Source organism: Eleutherodactylus coqui, chromosome 9 (genome assembly GCF_035609145.1).
Source record: "Eleutherodactylus coqui strain aEleCoq1 chromosome 9, aEleCoq1.hap1, whole genome shotgun sequence".
NCBI classification, from domain to species: Eukaryota; Metazoa; Chordata; class Amphibia; order Anura; family Eleutherodactylidae; genus Eleutherodactylus; species Eleutherodactylus coqui.
Window position 1 is genome coordinate 109,020,202 of NC_089845.1, and position 19,948 is coordinate 109,040,149.

At 44.5% G+C, this 19,948-nt stretch overlaps 1 protein-coding gene across 1 annotated transcript; it reads left to right on the top strand.

Moving 5' to 3' along the window:
- The first annotated feature begins 2,040 nt into the window (after window positions 1-2,040).
- CYP7A1 (cytochrome P450 family 7 subfamily A member 1) lies at window positions 2,041-6,570 on the top strand. Its single transcript, XM_066579002.1, has 6 exons — window positions 2,041-2,151; window positions 2,552-2,792; window positions 3,860-4,464; window positions 4,574-4,704; window positions 4,801-4,979; window positions 5,817-6,570. The coding sequence occupies exons 1-6, from the start codon at window positions 2,072-2,074 to the stop codon at window positions 6,114-6,116; spliced, it is 1,536 nt and encodes a 511-aa protein (XP_066435099.1). The 5' UTR covers window positions 2,041-2,071; the 3' UTR covers window positions 6,117-6,570.
- Window positions 6,571-19,948: the final 13,378 nt, after the last annotated feature.

Below are 19,948 nucleotides of genomic sequence, written 5' to 3' on the forward strand. Positions count from 1 at the left end.
GGGGTTTCCCTCTCCAGGTTATTAGTTCATGGCAAGATACTTTCGTTAGTTTCATCCGCATATTGGGTTTGTACATATGGTATCTTACCTCCCACGCTAGGGTCTGCTGTTAACCGTACTGGACTGGATCATCACCCACCAAGTAGGTTGACACAGTGTTTCCACATCTACAGTCGTTACAATATGCATCACCTAATTCTGCAGGGCAGGCTCAGTAGCCATATCCCTAAGTAGCATGCAGACAGCCAGATTGAAATATGAGGGAGCTAAACGTTCAGTGCAGACTCATGTGCAGCCACTCCACTCAACCCAAGATTAGGGGAGGGGTGACTACAGACAACATAGTCTGCACATGTGAACTGATACCAAGGATGCCAGCCATAGATAAGTGTGACACATCATACAGGAATACAATCCCTACTGGCAAAACAGTGAATTGCCCTGTATCACCATAGTGTGCCACACTGGCAGGGCATCCTGTGCTCCCCTAGCTTCTATAGCACACGGCAGACACCCCTCCCTTAACCTTGGGTTGAGGTGAGTGATTGCACATGAGTCTGCACTGAACATTTAGCTCCCTCATATTGCAATCTGGCTATCTGCAAGCTACTTGGGGATATGGTTATTGAGCCTGCCCTGCAATATCAGATGATGCATATTTGGCTTCTTTTTCTGAGAGTCATATAATAACAGCAACATACATTGACTGAATAATACCATTACACAGTTACTAAGCATTACGACTGTACTGTCACTAGATAATACTACCACTGTATTGTTACTAAATAACGCCAACATACAGTGACTAAATAATACCTCCATCCAGTTACTGAATAATGCTGCCATGCTACTGCTGAATAAAATTTACTGTATGAATACCAATATTATTACCGCAGTGAGATTGAACACAATTATCATATAGCGGTGAGATACCACACAGGAGGACTGCTCATCACATTGCAGAATGGATCAAGTAATAAAATACTAATTAGACTCAGTTAAAGACAGAATAAACATACCCTGTAATGCACTGGCAATCTCTTCTCTGATTGTAGTAATTCTCTTTCCTAGTCTTCTCCATCCAGCCCAGACCACCATAATGACTTTTTCTAGCTAGGACTCACCTCTGCGGAGTTTCACTCACATTAATATTTTGCTTCCTGATTTCAAAGCACATCCCCATTCTCTACACAAACTTCAAATCCTACAGCCCCTTAATAGTGGCATCATGCTGCTCTCCTAATAATGTATCTGCTTTGCTGCTCAGTAACCTCAAATACTGTATTGTTGGAAAAGTGCCTCAGGATAAATAGTGCTTGCAGCACCATGGAAATGAATGGATCAGCTGTGCACATGTGTGACCACCACTCCATTCATTCAGGAACTTCTGGGATCCCCGTTCTCATGATTGGTAGAGTTCCAAGTTTCCAGTGATCGGACCACCACCAATTAGGTAATGGGATTGTTAGAAAATAAACAGAAAGTGTAATTTGACAATATGTGCCCAAACGTTTCTATATCATTGTATGTGAACATATATGTCGATAAGTGAGCGTGTATAAATATATATACACACATATATATATATTTACATGTACAGCTATATGTGACCACAGACAAAAAAAGGCACAAAATAGGAAGGTATTGTCTTTGGATTTGCTCTACAGTAACCGTTAGACTTGAACTGTAGTCAGTATCTAATAAACTTGCATGAGAGTGTAAGCACACACCCCAGAGACCTTCAAATTATCTACTATTACAACTCTTTGCTTACACTGGAAACTCATCTCACACCTATGGACTACGGTCAAGGCCATTCCTGCAATGGTCTAGGATGACTTTTTTTTTCCCATTTCTACAGATATCTGTAGGGACTACAAAAGCAAGCTATCCATTGGTTGAGAGGTTAATTAATACCTTTTCATGGCTATTAACTTTCAATAGTTAAACAGCCCCTTTTATTTCTGGGTGTATATATATGGTGTCCACTTCCCACCAATAGCAGTGCTCTTGGCTTTCAGCTAAACATCTTCTCCACATTCCAGCCCTTATCAAGGCTTCACCTGAAAAGATGCTGACTATTTCACTGATATGGGGGTTAGTTGTGGTTTTGTGCTGTTTCTTCTGGCTTATCGTGGGCATTAGAAGACGGTAAGAAAAACCCATTTATTATTATTATTATTAATACATTTTAATTGTTTCCAATATGATAAACCTGGAGCTGGTAATGCCATGTATTTTATCAGATGCACAGGTACAAAATGTCACTACTGCTATTTGCATGCACCAAGGGACAAGAATAAAATAATTCTTTCAATGTTTAGAATTAAAAATATTTTAAAATGTGGTAATTAATGTGCCGAGCCACCTTTATCAAATATTTGACTTTGGCTGTTTACTTGACTCAACGTGTGATGGTCAGTACAGCATGTATTTGGCAACAGTTAAGTAAATAGTGGCTATGTAAGCCAACAATATGAATATTCAATGGGATTCTATAAGGTACATTCAGCTAATATATGCATATCTATGTTTGCTTCAATCATTTTAGGCAGCCAGGAGAGCCACCTCTTGAAAATGGTTTAATTCCCTACCTTGGATGTGCCTTGCAGTTTGGTGCCAATCCTCTAGAGTTTCTCAGATCAAGGCAGAAAAAATACGGAGATGTCTTCACCTGTAAAATTGCTGGAAAATTTGTGCATTTTGTGACTGACCCATTTTCATTCAATGCAGTAATGCGTCATGGGCGACACTTCGATTGGCAGAAATTCCACTTTGCAACATCTGCCAAGGTAAATCATGATATAATCACTTATTTTACGGTGGAACTTTTTATTAGGAGATAATCTGAATCCCTTGACAGTCATCTTAACACATCGTCTAGTTATATTGTCAAACTGCAATGATTGTAAAAATCAGCCGTTCATCCAGTTACAGAGATTAGAATAATTTATCAGAAATACATATTTAATAACTCCCTGCCCAACTAGACTGTGTACTTGTACAGTTATATTCCGGAATATTTTCACTATCAGGAAAAGGCTGTAGGGCATTAAAAAAAGGCAGATACACCCCATTATACTGACTGGGGTCCATCCGACACAATTCGGTTCTGTCATAGGATGGGTTTGGCTTTTCATTTTTCAGTTTCTATGATGGAACAGAAGAGGGAAAAGCATAATGCTAATACGAGCCTAAGAGCCAAAAGCAACATGTCAAAAGTTTTGATCATTTGGGGCTGAGACCACTGGTGATCACAAATGAAGTGGCTGCAGCACTCAGCCAAGCTCTGTGCCCCTTCGGCTGTCTTCGCTGCCTATCGGCAACTCTTGACAGTTGAAGTTCATCTTCAGCTGCTGAGAGTTGATGACAGCCAGCAAAGACAACCAAAGAGGCACAGTACTTGGGTGAATGCTGCAGCTCCTTCATTTGTGATCACCCACAATGATTAAAATTTTTGCCGTGTTGCTCTTGGTTCTTAAGGTAGGATCATATTGGCATTATGCTTTCCACTCTTCATGTCGCTCTATGTAAAAAGGTTTTTTAAGAAATACAGTTCCTGTACCTTATTTCTAGTTAAGGCTCACACACCATGCTGTATTACAGATATTTGGTGCAAAGATCTGGTATATAGTTTCCAGCATAGCCTATATTCTCTTTATCATATAAGAATAATCTTTATTTGTAGAGCGCCAACTTATTCCGCAGCACTTAGAAGCTCTTACAGTGATTAGTGACTATATAGTCCCTATTGATTCTCTTTAAATGCATTTTGGCATATTGTTTTTGAGTAGGCTTTCTTTGTCTCTATATTTCGGCCTTCTGTATATTAATTAGAATCAACTGTGTTCTTTGTCAGGCATTTGGACACAGCAGCTTAAATCCTGTTGATGGCAAAACGACTGAAAATATCCATGAAACTCTTAATAAAACAATGCAGGGAGGTGCTCTAGACCCTCTCATCTCTTCTATGATGGAGAATCTTCAACACACAATGTTACAGCCCGTTGCCTTCAAAGTAAATGAGTGGATAACTGATGGGGTCTATGCCTTCTGTTACCGAATAATGTTTGAGGCTGGTTACTTGACTCTTTTTGGCAAAGAGTTGAATGCAAAAGATGACAAGAGTTTAGCTAGACAAGAAGCACAAAGAGCACTCATTCTTAATGCCATTGAAAACTTCAAAGAATTCGACAAGATTTTCCCTGCTCTAGTAGCAGGTCTACCCATACATGTCTTCAAATCAGCTCACAGTGCCAGAGAGAATCTAGCAAAGGATCTGCTCCCTGAGAAACTCAGGAACAGAAATAACCTCTCAGACTTTATCAGCCTCAGGATGTTCATGAATGACACCCTTTCTACTCTGGATGATGCTGATAAGGCAAAGACCCACTTAGCACTTCTCTGGGCATCTCAAGCCAACACTCTTCCAGCAACATTCTGGAGTGTCTACTACCTCCTTAGGTAAGATAAAACTGCTACATCCCTTTAGCTTTCCTTGTTCCATGTAAGTGTTTTATAATATCTGACTCATTTGTGAATAAAATAATAAAATTTAATTATGATTGAACAGGTGCCCAAAAGCAATGAAGGCAGCCACTGAGGAAATTAACCAGGTTTTGGAAAATGCTTCCCAGAAAGTGACCTTTGATGGCAAATACATTTTTCTGAATCGCCATCAGCTGCATGATATGCCAGTTTTAGGTATGTGTCACAAAGGTGGTAGATAATCCATGCTTGTTCAGCTTGTACTATAAAAAAAAGCATAAATTATATTTTTTCTGGTTGTTCCTTATACAGACAGTATAATCAAGGAATCAATGAGGTTATCCAGCGCATCTCTTAACATCAGGGTAGCCAAGGCCAATTTTACCTTACAACTTGAAGAAAAGGGGACATATACCATCCGTAAAGATGACATCGTTGCTCTTTACCCCCAGATGATTCATCTGGATCCTGAAGTTTATGAGGACCCTTTGGTGAGTATTGCACTGTATATTCTAAGACTTTTGTGTCACCCGGTTTACGAAAAACCTTCAATTACAGGAGTTTTCCGGGACTATAGTAGTGATAACCTATCCTAGGTCATCAAAATTAGATTGGAGTGGTCCAATTCCACTCACTCTCAACAATTAATTGTTTTCATGAACCGCTGTGCCCCAGAACTAGTACAGCTCCACACATTTTGTAGTAGTCTGAAATGCTACTGCAACTCTCTCATTAGCGTGAAAGGGACTGAGCCTGTAATACCATTCTGGGTCACTGCACAATGTATGGAGCTGTGCTAGTTCCAGCATACAGCTGCTCCTGTAAACAGGTAATCAGGGAAGCAGGGGGTGTTGGGACTGATTTGACATTGATGACCTATTCTAAGGATAGGTCATCAATATTATAGTCTTAGAATGCTTCTTTAATAGAGATGAGCGAGCACGCTCAGATAAAGCAGTTACTCGAACGAGCATCGCTCTTCTTGAGTAACTGCTTACTGGTCCAAGCAGACTCAGTGGGGGCGGCGGGGGGGAGAGAGAGAGAGAGAAATCTCTCACTCCCCCCCCCCCCCCCCCCCCGCTCACCCCCGCCACCCCGAGCCTGCTCAGACCAGTAAGCAGTTACTCAAGAAGAGCGATGCTCGCTCGAGTAACTGCTTTATCCGAGCGTGCTCGCTCATCTCTATTCTTTAACAATTGGATAGCTTTAGAATATATAGCCATTTTTGCCCTTTGTTCTAAACAGAAAGTACCAAGAAGACGTAAATCACTACTGATATGTTTAGGAAGTACTATCTGTACTTATGCGCTCGTATCTTTATTTTTCAGGCATTTAAATATGATCGGTACCTGGATACGAATGGCAAAGAGAAGTCAGATTTTTACCTTAAAGGAAAGAAATTAAAATATTACTACATGCCATTTGGGTCTGGGAAAAACATGTGTCCTGGGCGTCAGTTTGCAGTTCATGAAATCAAGCTGTTACTGACTCTACTGATTTCTTACTTTGATATGGAACTTGTGGATAAAAATGCAAAGTCTCCACCCCTAGATCAGTCCCGTGCAGGCCTCGGCATCTTACAGCCAACCTACGATGCTGATTTCAGATACAGACTAAAAGCACATTAAATCAAACTGCCCAAAGTAGATAAGGATATTTTCATAGAAGCATCATGGTTGTCTCTGTTTTCAAAAGAGTATTATCTGATAGCATGGACTTATAATGGGTATCATGGACTTATAGTGGGGCCCATCAGGTTTTCATTTTGTTTATGGGGAGAATAATGCTGCAGACTATACTATTCTTGCCATAAAATATGGAAACCTGACAGGAAGGGGAAGGTGGTAATGTGAGCAGAGTCTTATAAAGCTATAGAATTGTATATTTTGCACTTATATTTAAAATTATATATTATAAGACATGGTTTGAGTGTTATATCTGGTATTTATAGTGTTTTAACTATAAATGACATTGTATATAATTGGTTTGATTGCTTATAGAATTCTCAAAGTGTTAAACTCTGCAAGGAGTTCAAAGAAAGTATATTAAAGGATATGTCTTATATACTGTCTGCTTGGCCAATACACAACCTGCGACTGTATTAAAAAGTATCGACATTTGCAATAAAAATGTCTGCTACGTACAGCTGTTTCCATAAGGGAATCTCAAAATTTGGAAGCATATTTGTTCTGTAAGACAAATACTTGTAAATAAACTCATTACAGTTTTAGTATGAGCATTTCATTCTTGGAATTGCGTGTTACTTGTGCTCTGGGATGCATCTGACATAACAAGAACTGAACACTTCACAAAGAGAAAGAATGGGAATGTAAAAAATAATATTTTCCTCTATTTTAAGACCTGAATCAGAGGTGTAGCTATAGGGAGTGAATTTGCACCAAGGCCAAAGGCCTGTCTGCCACAAGAAGACACGAGAATTACAAATGGCACATGGTATATAATCCTATATGAACAACATACGTCACCAGAGTTGTAGAAAATGGTGGTACATCCCTCTGTGATAGCCCCCCATCGCCCCCAACCAGGATAAATAGAATACCAGTCAGTATGATCAATAATCATGAGTCAGGTACGTAATAAGTGCACGTGCAAAAGTGCGTTCAAGAATAACATATAAGGGCAAATAAATCCTGATGCAACACACATGAATAAATACAGAATACAAGTACCGACCGGGACAGGAGCCAAGCCCTGATGCGTGTTTCTTCACAGCTTTGTCTGGGAGACTGATCTTAATACCAATATATAAACATACATGCAACAAGGATGAGCCAACCAAAATAAAAAGAACACAATGTGCAAAGACGAGCGAAACACTATAGCTGCATCCCCTCCAGCAGACGCATGGGTATGTGATAGCTGCTGGCCCCTGCATTGGGGATTCTGACAATTTTCCTTCAGTCCACAAATGCTCAGCCACGAGGTCAACAGCCCACTACACACTGTTTGTTAATCCTACATTGGTTAATATCTCACACAGACCTCCCTGACGCTGCAATAGTTTCCCCTGGGCTGAAGTTAAAGCTTCACACAACCAAACCAATTTTTGGTTCCCCACTGGGCTGACATCTTTCCAAGATTGCGCATACCTTTCAAAACTCACTCCTCAGGACTGAAGGCAATCGCAGCCTACACCACCTCAGCTACTCTTTCTTTGTTCACAGCTCACCATCTGCTCTTCCCAACAGTCTCCACTCAGAGTCCCAGTAAATGTTGCCTAAGTATTACTATTTTGCCTTGTCAGCTCACTATCTGCAGTTTGCTGACAAAACAGTGACCTTGCTACATAATGCCACTTTGGCATTTATGGCCTTCGTGGTCCCTACTGAACTTCAGTAGACCCTTTATGCAGCATTTCCTCTGGCATACTGCCACTCATACCAGCCTGCAGTCCATTGACACCCCCACAATGAATAAGACAACTCTAATCTCTAACCCACTGACATACTCATAATGGACAAGGCCAGGCCTAACTGCTACATAGGTCAACATCTGGGTCTTCAGGCACCACATGTGGCCTAACTGAATGATCATTGCATTAGCAACACCTACTTAATAACCGGTTGGTCAATCTTTTTAGGCGATCATGGCTTTCAGACATTGGGGAACAGATAGTCCACAAGGTAGTGAACATCCTCCATACTCAACTCTATCTATGCCCATTACAGTAACTCCGACAGTTGATGCACATTTTGCAGATAAGAGGGAGCAGATTTCTAAGCTCTTTCTAGCATATCTCAAACATGTTCACTGGGGTAACAGTTCAGTAAGTTTGGGGGCCAAGTCAGTGTAGAGAATTAACATGTTCCTCCAACCACTCCCTAGTGATCTGAGCTTGATGATAGGGATCGTTGTCCGGTTGAAAGAAGAAACTGTGGTTGTTGAAGGCTTCCTGAAGATATGGGTGCAAATTGTCAACTAACAGGTCTCTGTAGTGTTCACTATTCAAGGATTTTGGTATAATGACCAACTATCATAGGCCTTGCTAGAAAATCGCTCCCCAAACCATGACCACCAACCAATGGTACACTTATGAAATACGGCTTAATGCTATTTATGTCAGATGTGGACCCCGACATCTTTATGGTTCCACAGAAATAGAACTCGTCACTCTAGATGACTTTCTACCATAGATCAAAGATCCACTGATGTTGTTCCTGGGCCAATGTAAGGTCTTTTTGGTGATGATGTGGAGTCATGAGGAGTACCCTTGTCAGTCTTCGACTAGTCAACCGCAGTCAACGCAAGTTACACTGCATAGTCATTGTGGAAATTTGGCTAACTTCCCAAACTGGGTCAGTTGGTCCACTGTTGCATGTTGTTCTTGAGATACCAGATGTGCCACCTGATGCTAGCCTCAAGGATCAACTACATGTGGCATGCGACTGTGCGATCCTTTGTTAGATGCCTGTCCATGGTTCAACCAGTTTTAGCACACCTTTGTTACTGTGGTTCGGGAACAGCCAACAAGCGTTACTGTTTCAGAAATACTGGCACAATACCTCCAGACACCAACAATCTTCCCGTGGTCATTGTGGAAATTTATCTAACTTTCCAAACTGGCTCAGTTGGCCCACTGTTGCACATTGTTCTTGAGATACCAGATGTGTCACCGGATGCTGGCTTCTAGGATCAACTACATGTGGCCTGCCACTGTGTGATTCTTTGTTAGATATCTGTCCATAGTTCAACCAGTTTTAGTACACTCTTGTTACTGTGGTTCGGGAACAGCCAACAAGCATTACTGTTTTAGAAATACTGGCACCATACCCCCAGATACCAACAATCTGCCTATGGTCATTGTGGAAATTTGTCTAACTTCCCAAAATGGGTCAGTTGGTCCACTGTTGCACATTGTTCTTGAGATAGCAGGTGTGCCACCGGATGCTAGCTTCTAGGATCAACTACATGTGGCCTGCCACTGTGTGATCCTTTGTTAGATATCTGTCCATAGTTCAACCAGTTTTAGTACACTCTTGTTACTGTGGTTCGGGAACAGCCAACAAGCGTTACTGTTTCAGAAATACTGGCCTCATACCTCCAGACACCAACAATCTGCCCGTGGTCAAAGTCACTGAAGTTATGTAATTTAACCATGACTGCCAAATGTTGCCTTGTGCTTCACATAGAAGAGATCAGCTCATTATCTAAGAGCAGATTGTGATACACCTATCACATGGTACAGCATCACTGTTCACAAGATGTCATGTGCCAAATATTCCTATTGCAGTGATTGTTCAATATATATAATCATACACACTACCAATCAATTTTTCCAGTTTTTTTTTATATTTACACAGTTTAATGTCTCAAATATACTTTGAAATGAAAGCATAGAAGAAAAAAGATGAATAAAAATAATGGATTATCATAGAATCATAGAATGTTAGAGTTGGAAGGGACCTCGAGGGTCGTCTAATTTTGTTTCACCAAATTAGAACTAGATTTTTGATTCGTCAAAGTAGCTACCTCTAGCTGATATAACAGATTTACACAATTGAGGCATTCTTTCTACAACTACACTCAGATGTTATTCCAAAATGTCTTTCCAACATTGTTACAGAAGTTCCCACAAATATTCTGTACTTGTAGGTTGCTTTGCTTTCACCCTTCTGTCCAGTTCATCCCCCAAAAAGTCAATGGGTTTAAGTCTGGAGACTGTGGAGGCCAATCCATTCTTTGAAGCCTACTGGCTTCTTCGTGTCTTATTAAAGGGTTTTTTCGAAGTTATTTATTCTACATAGTTTTGGACTCCCCATGCCCAAAATTATATAAAAGAAATATACTCAGAGCAGAGCTGGATCACTGTTTCAGCAGTCTGACACTGCGGCATCTGACAGGTGATGTCATCCGACCAACAGGCCTGGTGATGTCCTGTAAACCTATCACATTGGCTTCTAATGTAGAAGCTCTGAGGCAGTTTTACGGGATGTCACTGCTAACATCCCTGCTAGCCTCCCGTTGGCTGCAGCAGGTACATAGGTAAATAATCCACATCACTGCTGCAGTCGATGTAAACAGAGACCAAAGGATGACAGCAGCGGCAGGGAAGCAGCACGGCAAGCAGGAGGTAAGTATAGAGGTTTTTATATTAGTAACTTATGTGTCCCCCCACCACTGCCACCAATATTTGGGTTTTTAGAAAACACCTTTAAGTAGTTATGACATAACCTTGTAGTATGTTTTGCCTTACTGTAATATAACCTTCTGACTAACTAGGCTAACACTAGAGGCTATTGCATGGCGTATCAAAATGTTGTGGTAGCCATTTTTTGTCCAGTGTGCCAGTCACCCTGTGTAAGTTGCTGACTCTGGATACAACAAAAAAGCCCCAGACCATCATGCTTAATCCATGTTTTACAGTTGGTGTCACACACTCAGGAACTATTGTTTCATTTACTTGACAACGTTCAAAACCGGTATGATGTACCTATTAGGCCAGCTTCTCACACTTGCTTTCCTTCTGCTATTTTTGGCAGATGCGGGCATTGTCCTGTTTCCTCTGTAATTTGAACTGTTGCATACTTTTTACCAGCACTGCACGGTTATATTCTCCAGCCATCCAGCTCAGCTGTATGGCTTCAATCATTACCTCCCTATTCAGCTGAGCTAGGAAACCTTCCTCATTGCCTGAGTGTTGGTGTGTGTATGCCTCAGACAACCAGCACAGATCATCTCTCTGACTATTTTGTCTGCGCTGTCTTGTTCTTGTTTCTGTATTCATTTGTTTGCTGCTCTCCTGTCATTGCACAGTTCCTGACTCTGTCCTCTGTCTTTTTCCTTGTCCGTGTGCACTTGTCCATTGTCTTCCTGTCCTTGCACCATTTCCGATCCTGCTCTGTCTTATAGGTGTGTACAGTGGTGTGTTTTGTGCCCTATTAGGGATAGTCAGGCCCGAAAGGAAGACTGTGGGGTTGCCTTTGTAGGGATGCTCACCCCGCTTTTAGCAGGAGTTCCCCCATCTCCTTGACTAGCAAAGGGCAAGATTTCCCATTGGGCATTGCTCTTAGGTCAGTCTGTTTCACACCGCCTTGTACCGGTACCTCTGACCACCAGGGGTCAGCTGCCAACCATTTCAAGACTAGCACAAGCCAAACCGGGAGGTTGACTCAGTAGGTCCAGACTTGCTTTCCCTAACAGTACTACAGAATGTAAATTTTCGATTTATTAGTCCATAAGACCTTCTTCCACTGGAGATGCTGCTTGGCCCAGGCAAGTCTTTTTTATTTTGCAAACTTTCTTTCTGATACTCTACTTGTCAAACCTGCTAATAGAAGTCTTCTCTTGAGAGTTGAAATGGAAACTTTTTTTTGCTGCATTAAGCCGTGCTTATAGATTCTGTGCTGTTAGGTGCTGATCACGGAAACTGTTCACTCTCAAAGACCTGTCATCTGATTTTGTAGTGGTCTTTGGTCTGCCAGACCTCTCTATCTCTCAGAGTTTCCTCAAGTTTCGTAGTGCCTTTTCATGGTATAGGAAACTGTACAGACTATCAGAAGGAAGACACTCATTAAAAACCCCTGGGAAAAGTCCTCATCTATGGAGACCTCAATACAAGAAGAGGGAGAATAAAAAACTTTATGGCCTCCGATGGAAACAGCTACATATCCAGAGCAAAAATTGACTGTCATAGCCCAGTACACACTGAGAGAAACAGCTATGACAGTCAACTAGAGCGGCAAAAAACTGCTGAATTTATGCTGAAGCCTGGGTCTTCACATACTCAGTGGTCATACAAAGGGAAACTTTCTAGGAAGGCATACAATGAACTCCCACATAGGCAGCAATGTTGTAGATGACACCATTATGGACATGGGGCCTACAAACCTGGGTGCCTTTATAGTCACCCCACAAACATATCTGTCAGATCAGAACCAACTGCTGCTATACATAAAATCCACAAGTAAACTCTCCATACAAAACCACAGCACAGTGGCCTCTACAATGTTCCCCCAACGTTTAAATGGTCCAAGATGTCGGCTGCAAAATATAAAGAGAGGAGGAATCACAGAGGCAAAATAAGTCTATGAATAGTTTATACTATTCCTTCATAGAATAGATTTAAAATATTAATCTTTATTAATATAAAATTAAAACCATATATAGGTGGGCTGGCGGACTAACAAACATACAACAAAACAACAGGTGGGAGTGTATCTTAATGCCAACTGGCAACTGGATACTGTGAAAACCCAGAACTAGCCCTAAATGACGGTAAGGGCCTCCCCGGGTCCACTGCAATAGAATAATGGCAGTGTGAGTGTCATGAAAACCCCCAGATAAGAAAAAAGCAACAGAATAGAATGTGTGAATGATAAAGGACGTTTTTTTTTAGTATTGTGCTTTGCTTCGCACAGTTACCTATAAAGGGAAATATAATTTTCATTCTGGGGCATATATAGGGAAATATCATTCACTCTGGGACACTTAGGACCCCTACAAGGGGCATAACTATAGGGGATGCGGTTGCACCCGGGCTCAGGACCCTTAGGGGGCCCATAAGGCCTCTCTTCTACATATAGTAAGCTTAGTAGTATGAATAAAGCATTATAGTTGGGGGCCCTGTTACAGGTTTTGCATTGGGGCCCTGGAGCTTCACGTTACGCCTCTAACCCCTACCTAAGTACTTGCATCAGTCATGGTCAGTGCTGTGTTCACAGACTTTTTTGCAGCAGACGCTGTACTAGCTGTCACTTCCTTGCCTTCTTTAGACTGTGCATGCTTGGCCAGCTTGCTTCTTAAAGGATCAACATGCACACCCATCTTTTCCGCTCCCAGCTAATCTGGATGGTTTCTTGGTTATTTAAGATACCCTCAGAACCTTTAGTTCTGTCTGCTATACAAAGGTGCTTCTTGATACGGATTCCTGGTTTGAGCCATACCTGTGCCACTCGTTCCACTCAACTTTCCTGTGTTTATTATTCCTGACTTCGGCTTGTTTTTGGACCATGATATACCTGTCTGCTGCCCGCCTTAACTGATGATTAGTCTTATCATCCTGATGTTAGCTTGGTAACAGCCTAGGTCCCTGCAGCGAAGACCATATCCTAATTGGTAGGGTTAAAGGGTGAAAATCAGGGGTCCCCAGGTGCTGCCCTGAGGAGCAGCCCACCAAATTGGTTTGTGGCATGGTGGGTCCACATCCGCTGTTCTGACAGATTTTATTCATTGCAAGGCAAAAAGTGAAATTCATGGCTTAAGCCGCGGTCAGACGAGTGATTTTTCTAGCGCATGTATAGGCTCGCTAAAAAATCAGCTCTATTAGAACCAATGCTTTCTATTGTACATGTCACATGTACATTTTTTAGAAGCACTAAAAAAAAAAAAAAAAAAAACACTCCTGAAAAAGATAGGACATGTGAGTGCAAATGCACCTGGTCACACAATTTTTCTACACACAATGGGCGGTTTTTTTAGAGCGCCTATAAGTGCGCTACAAAAAAAATTGCCCGTCTGATCGAGCCCTAAGGCTGGGATGACACCAGCACTTTTGGGTTCTGCTAGAAAAACCAGAAGCACTGGATGGGGTACATGCTTGAGCCAAACAGTACCAAATGAACCACATCCACTTAAATGGTATCCATCCTGCTTCCGTCATACCCTCTGTCATTTTGACCACGATACATATAGGGGTGCAGCACTCAGGAACTCAATCCGGCATCATGTTAGTAAGTAAAATTGTAGAACTTTATTCTTCCTCCATAAAATGCATGCAACGTTTCGACCAGTAAGACACCGGTCTCTGTCAAGCTTGACAAAGACCGGTGTCTTACTGGTCAAAACATTGCATGCATTTTATGGAGAAAGAAGAAAGGGCTGAGGAGTGTAAAGCTCTATACTACGGAGCAAGCACCTCTAATGACTACTCCTATACTATGGAGCAAACACCTCTAATGACTACTCCTATACTATGGAGCAAACACCTCTAATGACTACTCCTATACTATGGAGCAAGCACCTCTAATGACTACTCCTATACTATGGAGCAAGCACCTCTAATGACTACTCCTATACTATGGAGCAAGCACCTCTAATGACTACTCCTATACTACGGAGCAAGCACCTCTAATGACTACTCCTATACTACGGAGCAAGCACCTCTAATGACTACTCCTATACTACGGAGCAAGCACCTCTAATGACTACTCCTATACTATGGAGCAAGCACCTCTAATGACTACTCCTATACTACGGAGCAAGCACCTCTAATGACTACTTCACGACAAAGTGGACTTATTTGGTGTGCCGCTGACAACAGCTAACCCTCTGTCATTTTATGGAACCTTTTACAGTCGGACCTTCCCTGTATGGAAATTAGATACATGAACCCAGAAAGCCGCATTAAATCAGGTGAGCAAGTTTTTCCGTGGATCAGTACTGAACTAGCTCCCCCGTTTTCAAAAACATCATGGATGAATCAAGTTTTGTTCAATAAACACAGGAAACGTCCTATACTTACAGATTGCTCATGAAGTTAAAGACAGTTGACAGCCCTGGTAATAAAGGGTCCTGCACTTAATGACCTCCAAAAAATGAAGACATTAGAAGAATAAAAGCTAAATGCTGAAAGTTTCCATGTCACCTCTTTTTTGTTTTTCACAGACATGCCTACAGGGAGCATAGGGGGTCATCCCTTATTTATACAAATCATATGGTTCAGGTTGTTGCCAATGGACACTTTGTTTTGTTTCCAAAAGTCACATTTGTGGAAGATAAACTGCACAAAACCCAATAAACAAATGTAACCTCTAGAGAGAGTAGACACTGATTGTAACCTCAGGCTTATATCTATTGAGAGAGGTAACTATAGTACACTTGTGACTGGAAAATGCTCCTATTTTAATGGCTTTATTGCACAGTGAATATAAAATAATCACAAACTCTGATTTGTGGCGATGTGTGCCTGGAGACACAGTGACTTAAAGGGGTTTTGGCATTAGGAAAAAAAAAATCAATATTTACCTATTCCTTCTTAAAGCATCTTCTCCTCGCCGATCTTATTCTGGCTTCTCCAGTCCCCCGTGTTATTTCACCGCCAGCCAGCCGAATGCTCTTCTTCCTGTTATGTAGTGTATAGAGATGAGCGAACATACTCGTCCGAGCTTGATGCTCGTTCGAGTATTAGGGTGTTCGAGATGCTCGTTACTCGAGACGAGCACCACGCGATGTTCGAGTTACTTTCACTTTCATCTCTGAGACATTAGCGCGCTTTTCTGGCCAATAGAAAGACAGGGAAGGCATTACAACTTCCTCCTGTGATGTTCCAGCCCTATACCACCCCCCTGCAGTGAGTGGCTGGGGAGATCAGGTGTCACCCGAGTATTTAAATCTGCCCTGCCTGGGGCTCGCCACAGATGCATTCTGACAGAGATCAGGGACAGTGCTGCTGGTGCCGGAGCTGCTATAGGGAGAGCGTTAGGGGTTATTTTAGGCTTGAAGAACCCCAACGGTCCTTCTTAGGGCCACATCTGACCATGTGCAGTACTGTTAAGGCTGCTGTGAGCAGTGTTGCACTTTTTTTTTTTTTTTGTATATCAGGCGTGCAGAGCATTGCGTCCTCAGTCTGCAGTAATTTTACATAGTATAGGGCCAGTAGTGGTGAGGCAGGGACAGTGGGAAAGGTGAAAGAGATATACTGTCTATATAGGCAGTGGGCTTTTTCAAACAAATTTGGGAAAAATACTATCTTTGGGCTGCCTGTGACCGTCTTGAGTGTACTGCGTCTCTGCTGGGGGTAGTAGTCCGAATTAATACGCAGCTAAGTGTTACAGCAGGCTTGCGCAAAATTCTTTCCTGGCTCTGCGTTGCCCGTTACATCACCGCCGTCATCCCGTCCAGAGGGAAAAAGTCTGCAGTAATTTTACATAGTATAGGGCCAGTAGTGGTGAGGCAGGGACAGTGGGAAAGGTGAAAGAGATATACTGTCTATATAGGCAGTGGGCTTTTTCAAACAAATTTGGAAAAATACTATCTTTGGGCTGCCTGTGACCGTCTTGAGTGTACTGTGTCTCTGCTGGGGGTAGTAGTCCTAATTAATACGCAGCTAAGTGTTACAGCAGGCTTGCGCAAAATTCTTTCCTGGCTCTGCGTTGCCCGTTACATCACCGCCGTCATCCCGTCCAGAGGGAAACAGTATACATATATACGCTGCCTACAGTATCTGTCTGCTGTCTCAGCTCAGCCTTTAAAAAAATAGAAGCAAAATACTTAAGGCCTACTAGTGGCCTTTGGACATTTGACTGCTTCTGCGCTGTGAATTCCACTAGCTCAGTCATACGCACCTACGTCTCACTACAGGCTTGCGCAAAATTTTTTCCTGGCTCTGCTGTACGTTCCATAAGCGAAGTCAGCCTCCAACCACAGGCCAATAAGCGGCACATTTAATTACAGCATTCTGTTTCTGCGCTACTGGTAATACACCATGCTGAGGGGTAGGGGTAGGCCTAGAGGACGTGGACGCGGGCGAGGACGCAGAGGCCCAAGTCAGGGTGTGGGCACAGGCCGAGCTCCTGATCCAGGTGTATCGCAGCCAACTGCTGCGGGATTAGGAGAGGCACGTTTCTGGCATCCCCAGATTAATCTCACAATTAATGGGTCCACGAGGTAGACCTTTATTAGAAAATGAGCAGTGTGAGCAGGTCCTGTCGTGGATGGCAGAAAGTGCATCCAGCAATCTATCGACCACCCAGAGTTCTACGCGGTCCACTGCTGCAACTCTGAATCCTCTGGCTGCTGCTCCTCCTTCCTCCCAGCCTCCTCACTCCATAACAATGACGCATTCTGAGGAGCAGGCAGACTCCCAGGAACTGTTCTCGGGCCCCTGCCCAGAATGGGCAGCAATGGTTCCTATCCCACCGGAGGAGTTTGTCGTGACCGATGCCCAACCTGTGGAAAGTTCCCGGGGTCCGGGGGATGAGGCTGGGGACTTCCGGCAACTGTCTCAAGAGCTTTCAGTGGGTGAGGAGGACGACGACGATGAGACACAGTTGTCTATCACTCAGGTAGTAGTAATTGCAGTAAGTCCGAGGGAGGAGCGCACAAAGGATTTGGAGGAAGAGCAGCAGGACGATAAGGTGACTGACCCCACCTGGTTTGCTAAGCCTACTGAGGACAGGTCTTCAGAGGGGGAGGCAAGTGCAGCAGCAGGGCAGGTTGGAAGAGCCAGTCCGGTGGCCAGGGGTAGAGGCAGGGCCAGACCGAATAATCCACCAACTGTTTCCCAAAGCGCCCCCTCGCGCCATGCCACCCTGCAGAGGCCGAGGTGCTCAAAGGTCTGGCAGTTTTTCACTGAGAGTGCAGACGACCGACAAACAGTGGTGTGCAACCTTTGTCGCGCCAAGATCAGCCGGGGAGCCACCACCAACAGCCTCACCACCACCAGCATGAGCAGGCATATGATGGCCAAGCACCCCACAAGGTGGGACGAAGGCAGTTCACCGCCTCCGGTTTGCACCACTGCCTCTCCCCCTGTGCCCCAACCTGCCACTGAGATCCAACCCCCCTCTCAGGACACAGACACGACCGTCTCCCGGCCTGCACCCACACCTTCACCTCCGCTGTCCTCGGCCCCATCCACCAATGTCTCTCAGCGCACCGTCCAGCCGTCGCTAGCGCAAGTGTTTGAGCGCAAGCGCAAGTACGCTGCCACGCACCCGCACGCTCAAGCGTTAAACGTGCACATAGCCAAATTTATCAGCCTGGAGATGCTGCCGTATAGGCTTGTGGAAACGGAGGCTTTCAAAAACATGATGGCGGCGGCGGCCCCACGCTATTCGGTTCCCAGTCACCACTACTTTTCCCGATGTGCTGTCCCAGCCCTGCACGACCACGTCTCCCGCAACATTGTACACGCCCTCACCAACGCGGTTACTGCCAAGGTCCACTTAACAACGGACACGTGGACAAGCACAGGCGGGCAGGGCCACTATATCTCCCTGACGGCACATTGGGTGAATTTAGTGGAGGCTGGGACCGAGTCAGAGCCTGGGACCGCTCACGTCCTACCCACCCCCAGAATTGCGGGCCCCAGCTCAATGCTGGTATCTGCGGCGGTGTATGCTTCCTCCACTAAACCACCCTCCTCCTCCTCCTACGCAACCTCTGTCTCGCAATCAAGATGTGTCAGCAGCAGCACGTCGCCAGCAGTCGGTGTCGCGCGGCGTGGCAGCACAGCGGTGGCCAAGCGTCAGCAGGCCGTGCTGAAACTACTCAGCTTAGGAGAGAAGAGGCACACGGCCCACAAACTGCTGCAAGGTCTGACAGAGCAGACCGACCGCTGGCTTTCGCCGCTGAGCCTCCAACCGGGCATGGTCGTGTGTGACAACGGCCGTAACCTGGTGGCGGCTCTGCAACTCGGCAGCCTCACGCACGTGCCATGCCTGGCCCACGTGTTTAATTTGGTGGTTCAGCGCTTTCTGAAAAGCTACCCACGCTTGTCAGACCTGCTCGGAAAGGTGCGCCGGCTCAGCGCACATTTCCGCAAGTCCAACACGGGCGCTGCCACCCTGCGCACCCTGCAACATCGGTTTCATCTGCCAGTGCACCGACTGCTGTGCGACGTGCCCACACGGTGGAACTCTACGCTCCACATGTTGGCCAGGCTCTATGAGCAGCGTAGAGCTATAGTGGAATACCAACTACAACATGGGCGGCGTAGTGGGAGTCAGCCTCCTCAATTCTTTACAGAAGAGTGGGCCTGGTTGGCAGACATCTGCCAGGTCCTTGGAAACTTTGAGGAGTCTACCCAGATGGTGAGCGGCGATGCTGCAATCATTAGCGTCACCATTTCTCTGCTATGCCTCTTGAGAAGTTCCCTGCAAAGCATAAAGGCACACGCTTTGCGCTCGGAAACGGAGGCGGGGGAAGACAGTATGTCGCTGGATAGTCAGAGCACCCTCCTGTCTATAACTCAGCGCGTTGAGGAGGAGGAGGAGGAGGGGGAGGAGCATGAGGAGGAGGGGGAAGAGACAGCTTGGCCCACTGCTGAGGGTACCCATGCTGCTTGCCTGTCATCCTTTCAGCGTGTATGGCCTGAGGAGGAGGAGGATCCTGAAAGTGATCTTCCTAGTGAGGACAGCCATGTGTTGCGTACAGGTACCCTGGCACACATGGCTGACTTCATGTTAGGATGCCTTTCTCGTGACCCTCGCGTTACACGCATTCTGGCCACTGCGGATTACTGGGTGTACACACTGCTCGACCCACGGTATAAGGAGAACCTTTCCACTCTGATACCTGAAGAGGAAAGGGGTTCGAGAGTGATGCTATACCACAGGACCCTGGCGGACAAGCTGATGGTAAAATTCCCATCCGACAGCGCTAGTGGCAGAAGGCGCAGTTCCGAGGGCCAGGTAGCAGGGGAGGCGCAGAGATCAGGCAGCATGTACAGCACAGGCAGGGGAACACTCTCCAAGGCCTTTGACAGCTTTATGGCTCCCCA